At 41.3% G+C, this 8,418-nt stretch overlaps 1 protein-coding gene across 1 annotated transcript; it reads right to left on the minus strand.

Annotated features, from left to right (window-relative positions):
* On the minus strand, positions 1-7,892 carry pnp6 (purine nucleoside phosphorylase 6). Its single transcript, XM_086109827.1, has 6 exons — positions 7,726-7,892; positions 5,546-5,715; positions 5,356-5,459; positions 4,273-4,448; positions 2,198-2,388; positions 1-1,682 (listed from the first exon to the last, which is right to left on the minus strand). Exons 1-6 carry the CDS (start codon positions 7,761-7,763, stop codon positions 1,486-1,488), a joined length of 876 nt encoding a protein of 291 aa, XP_085965953.1. The 5' UTR covers positions 7,764-7,892; the 3' UTR covers positions 1-1,485.
* Positions 7,893-8,418: the final 526 nt, after the last annotated feature.

Here is an 8,418-nt window from a genome sequence, read left to right on the forward strand (position 1 = left end):
CATTAGTAACTCATTTATTGAACATCCTCGCTCATTTGTAGCTTTTACTGAAAACTGAAAATGTGACTTGAGATACACTTGTAACCAAAGCTTCAATTTGTTCTTTTGTCGCATCAAGTATATCCAATAGAAGGACGAACAATGGGATAATTGTTAACAAACACGCTTCACAATGATGAAATTAATCCTGGTAAAACTGTATGACTGTTGACAGAGTATTGATCATTACCAAATGTTGCACTGTGTGCACTGGCTTACTGTGAATTGGTACACTGAAAAAATATGAGTTTTATGTTTGATAGGATGCATTGTTTGTTCACGGTGTCGCCCTCCCCTCCACCCTTTTTGTTGTTCCCTTTTTCAGTGTGGACTGGGCGTCTCGCTAATTGGTGCACCTGCCTCCCTTACACACCTGCGAGTCTTCTGCTCATCAGCCACTTGCAGCATAAAAGCCAGCCTGAACAGCCACCCGTTGCCAGTTTGTCAGCGATTCCTTCCTGCTGCACTTGCTTCTGCCCAGCCGTTACGCCCCTGTGCCCTGCTCTCCTTGAATTGGTTGTTTTTGTTTGACCATTCGATTCCTGCCACCTTGACCTATCCCACTCCTAGCTAATAAATCCTTCTCAGTTCATTGTTTCTGCGTGTGGGTCCTGTGCTCTTTTCCCACAAAGCCTAACAATGTTTTTTTTTGGTTTTGTTTTTAACAGGACAGAGGAAGCATGCACCTGTGACATGCTGAAACTGTGTGGGAAGATGGCTGTGTGGGTGAGGGCAGGCGGTCGGGGGGGCTGAACAAGATAATTTACTCTGTTTTGGCCTGGCTACCCCATTGACATGCCACCCTTGAAGTACAGATAGCCGTCATACTGGATACGGCAAGTTCCAGTCAAAATTGGAGTACTTCACGGCCAAACAGGAGATGAAGTTGACTGAGGGTAGCTCCGTTTAAACGTGATTGTTTGGGGGCAGTAGATTTCAGTGGCCAACGGTGCCCAAACCGTGTGGATTGCACAAGGACCTTACGGCGCATGTCACACTTTTGAGGGGTTTATCTGATTGACAATGTGAGTGCCTAAATTGAATATACTGTATGCCATCATTTGAAACGCCTGCGATAAACAAACCAATTTTACACATCAACGACTTCATGCTATTCATCTAGCTCAACATACATACAGTATATTTTAAGGTATTTTTTTCTGAATTCTTCCTTTTAATTGTCATTATTTTATTTTTGTCCCTTACAATGTGACTCAGCTGGGTGCTAGTGCAGCGCCCTTGCAGACACTATTGACGAGCTGCCGCCCAAATATTGCGTTGTTATAGGGTATGCTCTCCTTATTCTATGTCCTAGCTTATCACTACCCGACATCAAGATGGATGATTTCCTCTCTAATTGAACAACTCGGATGTCTGTGGTTATCTCAACCCTATCGTTGAAGGACGGATACCCTTTTTGTTTCCAGCAGATTGGAACTGAAGGTGCTAGAGCTTCGTGACAAGATGTCTGACAAGCCTCTGGAGTTCTTGTGCTCGAAGGCTGGTGGTCATGAGCACCTGCTCATGGTTTACTTTCTCATTACTGTCATAATCTGTCACGGCCTTGTTGGTGATCAGCGAGAGACCCAAGACACGCAAGCCACAATGACGTGCCACCATTACCTCTGGGACTGTGCTCATACCTAAAAGACAGAAGTCAAGAGGCAAATTGAAAGACAGCTTTTACTACATGTGATCTATTATTGTTCTCTTAAATTTGGGTGTTGCTGTTGAAATGTCCATTGTAATTTCCAGGTCTCTAGTGTGTTCTCGACACTGGTCAAAAAGGTTGGAACTGTACTGCGCCGTGGTGGGGTTTGAATCTGTATATGTTACTCTATGCAGCATGTCACAACAGTATGAGAATCATGAAACAGAAGGCCGTAACGTCATACAACGAGGGATTCATTTCAAATTTTGGCCTCCACCACAGAGATTGTACAAAACCATTCACCGTGTGCAGTTATGTGACCTAAATTATTTTAAGGAACACCACATGGCAGCTAAATCCTCATTTTCTGTTTACCAAACAGAAGAGGAATAATCAGACTTCATTTCGAATGCATGAAAAAAATACTGCAATCTAAGTGAGCCCTGCATTTGTTTCGAAAAGTGTAACATTTCTTTCTTGAGCAGAGCATGAAGAACCTGTCCTCACCAACAGCATCCGCTCCAAATTTATGTAGGACGTTGCATTCTGTGATGGTCTCATAATTTGGTCCAGCCACCATACAGTAAACCCCTTCCTGCAGGAAGTTGCCACATTTCTGTTCATGTGCTGTCTGAATGGCCAAAGCCCTCAGGTTCCGGTCATAGGCATCTGACATGCAAGGGAAGCGCACTCCGAACCTGAGGATGAGGCATATGGATGAGAGGATACACATTAAATTTCATCGAGTACAATTTACAATCAAAAAAAAGACCATATTTAGTCCCAGACTAAACAGAGTAAAAATTGGAGAGTAAAATATTCATAGTAAATTTTACACAGAAACAAACTTTAAAGAAAATTATATTCGTTTGAAAAAAATAACTATTTTTTGCACTCAAAAAATTCAAATTCAAAATCAGAAAAAAAGAGTGTTTAAGTAAATGTCACTTGCATAGTAATAGTTTTACTGTATTTATACACAGAGAGAGAGGCTGTATAGATGAGATTAGATAAGATAAAATAAGGAAAGATAAGATAAGATAAAATGAGGTAAGCACTCATTCCAAAGTAAAAAGGAAATTGCACTCTTTTATTTGGTCTACCTGAAAAAAAAACTCCTATCCCTGGTGTTCTTATCAGGAAACAACATTTTGAGGTGTCATAAATTATAAGGTTATTGAACCAAAAACATTATGGCACGAATTTCAAGGAAGTGGCAGGTTTCGTAATTTTCTTCAGCTATGCCATAATTTTGATGATAAATTATAAAGTGTATATAATAAAAGTGTTATATAGTGTGATGCAGGATGACCAAAACAGCAGGGATGCAGGAGAAGCGGGGTGTACTGACCAAAATATATGAACAAAAAACTTCGAGGGGCATACTAGAAAAACACTAACTCAATAACACAAACAAAGTCCTGAAAACTCCAACAACAAACAGAGAAAAAACCCATGACAGTAGCACAAAAACCTGATCACGAGTGGTCGGCCTTGCAGTCCTTTGAACAGAAAAGAGCGAATGACATGATGACCAACAGGTGCGACGATGGAGGAGAAGCCCTCCAGTGCCACCTTTTGCTCACAAACAGAACCAAACCATGACAAAAATAGGAAACTAGCGAGTACGACGAAGAGTGTGTGGATATTTCAGAGGCTACTGGCAACCATTGCCCCATTCATCGACTGCATTTGTACATTTCGCTGACAACGACTCTCCACACTTTGATTTTTAGCCACATGTACAGATGAAACACAATGTTGACCACATTCACGATATGTACTGTAGTGGTACAACTTGGCGGCATCTGGCTGGATCTTGCTTGGTACACAGAAACTACTTTTTGTTGTGAAAGTTCATATGATACAACCTGGCTTTGTTGATTGACAGGAGATGTGAGCCAATATCTTTTTCGTCAATGGACGCTAGAGATTGTTTGCTTTCAAACTTAGCTTGCAGCAGATGTGTGCACATTTTCAGCATGACGTCTTTGATCCACTGGTGAAAGGACACTTTGATTCTCTCCTCTTTTCCATCCATAACTGCTTCAAACAACAAAGTGTATGCAGAAAAAGTGGTTACTATTGCACGACTGTCTGTGTCTTATATGTTGTGTTGTATTATTTTGTCTTTTTATGTTAACTGTTTTGGGGGCACACACAACGGATCCTCTCTCTCTTGTGGTTGAGAGGAAAGAAATTTCAAGTTCAAGTTCAAGTTCAAATTTGAGTCAACTTGTGCTCTATGTGCAACATACAGCACAGATGAAATGTCTTTCAATTTCAATTTTCATCTGTGCTGTATGTTGCACATAGAGCACATTTGACAATAAAGTTGACTTGAACTTAAACTTGAACTTGAACTTGATTGGCTGTGTTACATCTGCAACCTTGAAATGCTCTTCACCTGCAAATCAAATTCCGAAATGCAGCAAAACCAATTGCCCACTATCGGGCACTCATGGAAACTATTTACTGAAACCTGCGCACGGTGAGACAGTTGCATTTGGTCACATCATTCTCTGTTGGGCGGGCCTTAAAAATATGACAAACTGCATCTTGCATTGGATACCGTGCCTTACCTGTCATCATTGCGTCCAACCAGTGGGCTTTCTCCACCAAACCCCGGCAAGTTGATATGATCCTTAATGACCATAATATCCCCCACTTTGTAGTTGCCATTGAGTCCACCTGCTGCATTCGTGACAATCAGAGTTTCCACACCCAGCAGGAAGAAGACTCGCACGGGGTACGTCACCTACAGCCACAAATATTGTGCATGATAAATTCAGGTATTATTTTACTAACAATATAATCAGTATTTTCAATTACATTGTATTCTTTGATCAATGTCACATGATGAGTCATGGGGCTTGTACAAATGGATGTGCGTGGGAACACTGAGGGCTACAATAAATATCTATCTTTTTAAAAGTATATTCAAGGACGATGAGGAATCCCCGGTTACAATATTGTCGTCATTGTGTAACACCGAAGGGGATTGTTATTTCCGCCTATGAGGTTTATGTTTCTGTCTTACGTGTATCGATGCGGGATTGAAACTTTGTAACTGATTTACACATATTTATGTGCAGTTGTAGTGCACGGGTCAACAAAAACTCACCAGTTTGGTTTAGATCAGGATAAATATTCACAAATGTCAATTATCAATGTGTGTCAATGTTAAGCCAGAACTCATGCACAACTGCTTTCACCCCTCATTGTTCATTTGTGGATGGAAAGCCCTTGACTGGATGTTAAATATTCATTGTGTGTTCTTGCTAACGGTTTCTCATTAGAATATGCTTAGTTGGCTATGTCCGATTACCCATGTCACAAATAATGGGACAAAGAGCAAAATCTGTCTAAAGTCCTAACTGGATACAACAAGCAATCATCGTAAATTTTACCTCCGTTTACTGTATATATGAAACTGGGTTTTATGATATCATTGACTTTATGCGGAAAGTCACATCACAGCTCGTATAAAGACAAAACTGTAATACAATCTTGACAATATGACAAAGGTCAATCCAATGCTGACACAGATGTAAACCATCCACTTAAGTGCAGCTGATCATTCAGCACACACAGCAAATTTGAAGTGAATGCGTGCTGGTGAAACCCAAACCAAACACAGCAGTTTGTAAAATGAATGTTCTTACAGTGTGCAGGCTGTAACCTTCGTAGAAGTGGAATCGACCCTGCATGCAGACACACTCCCGGCCCTGCAGTTTCCCGAAAACCAGTTGACCAGCATGGCCTGCCACTAAACAGTGCACAAATAAACACCCACTTGATTTTCCTCTGGCACATTTCTGCAAAAATGTACAATGAAAAGAACACAAACGGTACCCGTGCTAGTTGGGAAACCCGGGATTTCCTTATAAGGGAAAACAATTTTGTCTTCAATTAAGTCAGCCAGAGCACCCAGGCCTGATCCACAAATGATGGCGACCCTGGGCCTCTGCTTGGTCTGGGCCAGCAGCCAGTCGGCTGTCTCTTTGCAGTCATCATATTTGGATCTTAAAGTCAAAGGAAATCGGACTGATTAATATCAAAGGACATATTGTTTGAGGCCCAGTATCATCTCAAAACTTAGCATCGGATGTCATGTCAACCTCTAGTGATCCTGTGTCATCTTACACCCACATTCTCAAGATCCATCCATTCATTCATTTTCGAATCCGCTTTTCCTCACAAGGGTCACGGGCATGCTGGAGCCTATCCCAGCTGTCTTTGGGCAAGAGATGGGGCACATCTTGAACTGGTTGCTAGCCAATCGCACATGGACGAACAACGATACACACTGACAATCACAACCGACAAAAGAAAGCTGTAAGAATGATGGTGCAATGACCAAGTCGGGATGACCTTGGACCCTCTGTTTCAACAGCGTTTCCAAGAGGGCCTTTGCATTGCCTGAGATAGAGAGTTTGATGACTTGAAGACATTTTCCATTTCATTTTAAGTATCTTTTGCGACACATAGGAGTGATTAAAGAGGCCGTCGTTTGCAAAGGTTGCCCTTCACATTTAACCGAGGTGTTAATGGCAGCATTGGACACACTCTACACCGAATGACTGCAGCTGCATTCATTTTAAATGCCAGTATTTCCTTTTGGTGATTCATAAACTCCAGGAACTAATGTAAGTAGCTATGCTCATCATTTGCTGTGAATTCTAAACTGCATCATCAGTGTGTCCTTACATGTGTGCAATTTCTCTTGTAGTGTTCACTTTGCCAGCGGGTCAATCGTTCATCAAACAGAGATTATTAACCTTGAGCCACCGAGACATGAGATGATTTGCTTGTTTGCTCGAGAAATTATTCATCAGCAGTTACACATTCAAACAGAAGATGAGCCAACATGAGTAATCAAAAACAAGAAAAGCACTTGAAATGCAAGATTCTTCTTCTGCAATCTTTTCTCTGAGGACAAGAAAATATTTTGTAGGCCAAGGTTACCCTAACTTTTTGGCTCATTACCCATATATGAGACTATAACAAAAGTTATTTCTTTCCAAGACATCAACACACAGTATACATGATGTATATTCATGATAATGAACCACACTGGTGATTTATTTCTGTCAAATTATCAAATTTCATCAAGCTGGTCCAGAAATGATATTCAAATGTGTGCGTGCGTGCGTGCGTGTGTGTGTGCGCACATGTGTTTCAATACCTGCAGGTATATCAGCTTTGTGTTGAATTAAACAAGCCCCGACTTCACACAGGGTTATCCAGAGGAAAAAATAAATCAATGACACAACAGAAATGATGCCATCAGAGTAGAATTTTTTTTCATTCATGATTTTCACTGTGTTCAGTTGAAATGGCACTCAATCTTAAATCAATGCAACCCTGCAACTCAGATTGGAAAAAGACATTAACCCATTTCATCCCAAATTTTTCCCAGACATTTAAAAGTCAAAATTAGGTGTCATTGGTAGTCCTTTTAAGTAATCAGTAATAAAAAATAAAAAAAATTGAGTCCTGTAAATTAAATCATTGTTGTCCTTCACAATGGGTGGGATTAAATGGGTTAATTGTATCATTGTTATATAAATATAATGATTTTCATACATCCACTTTCATCCATTTTCCACTGTAGAAACAGGGAAACACTGCAAGACTGTTCCGTTTTCTTGCAGTGTGACGTCATAGCCGGGGGCGGGCCTGGAACTCTCCGTGGTGCTACCGGTGATCCCGGCCTTCACGGAGCGGCCTCTGAGGCACGGCTCGGCCAATATATGAAGATATCAGTGGAAAGTCAAGATGAACCTGTTTCAATACACGAAACGGCATCATTTGCGAGTAATTCGGCTTTGTTGTACTGCCTGTTGGAACAAGATCGTTGCCCTCGTTGTTCCTTGGCGAAAAATGTCAGCCGTGCATAAAAATAGAATTAACGTGAAAAGCTCACGATTTGCATCATGTGTTGTAAATGCAATCGGTTATTGGTAGTTGAGGTGATCAATTGATTGGATGACTAAAGTGCACTTTACAATTTACGCAACTCCCGTCTGTACCTGCACGACACGGAGTAGGAAGACGACGGCGACGCCATATCCTCCTGGTGTGCGCGACGAATAGGTGGACGAGATGCTGTTTGGGTCGTTTTTTTTTAAACAGTTATGCCGAGTTTCACTTCCAGACCTCTAAGCGGGATAAATAAAAGGCGGACGGCGGTGAACGTTGTGACGCCATCGGACACGGGGTAAAGGGGCGGGGAAAAGCACTCCCACGCGGCCGAAGGTGAGATCCAATTTGCTGCTAGACTGGACGGCTCACTGAAGCACAGAGGTGGCAAAATAACGCACACTCTGTTCTCATTAAATATAAGTACAGATTGTGCAAAGCAATACACTGAATATGATACAAGAAGAAGTGATGATTCATCGCCTTTATTTAAGTAAAAGTAAAACAGTCGGGAGGCCTGGGACAGAAGGTGACATTTTTAACATTTGTTTCTCTAATTTTGAGCTCTTTTGACAAAGGGTGTTCAAAACTGCCACGCAAACTAGCTGTAAGTGTTTGGTATTAAATGGCATGGAAAATGCCCATGCATCACAAACAGAAAATGCATGACTTACTCTCAAACTCAAGGAGTAAACTGTTACAATTGACTCATAGTCCAAGTAAATTGTAAGATTATGATATCAAGGCGGTGATTGACTGGTTAGCACATCGCCTTTACAGTGCAGAGGTGTGAGGTTCAATTT

This window comes from Hippocampus guttulatus, chromosome 4, assembly GCF_054856545.1.
Source record: "Hippocampus guttulatus isolate MCC_2025c chromosome 4, RoL_Hgut_1.0, whole genome shotgun sequence".
In the NCBI taxonomy this organism is placed as follows: domain Eukaryota; kingdom Metazoa; phylum Chordata; class Actinopteri; order Syngnathiformes; family Syngnathidae; genus Hippocampus; species Hippocampus guttulatus.

Bases quoted from the DNA above. Each gene is read 5' to 3' on its own strand.
- pnp6 (XM_086109827.1), bottom strand. From the start codon at position 7,763: ATGGCGTCGCCGTCGTCTTCCTACTCCGTGTCGTGCAG. The intron at 2,389-4,272 runs GTAAGGCACGGT...CCTCATCCTCAG, and splicing joins GTTGGACGCAATGATGACAG to GTTCGGAGTGCGCTTCCCTT. The intron at 1,683-2,197 runs GTGAGGACAGGT...TCTGTCTTTTAG, and splicing joins ATTTGGAGCGGATGCTGTTG to GTATGAGCACAGTCCCAGAG.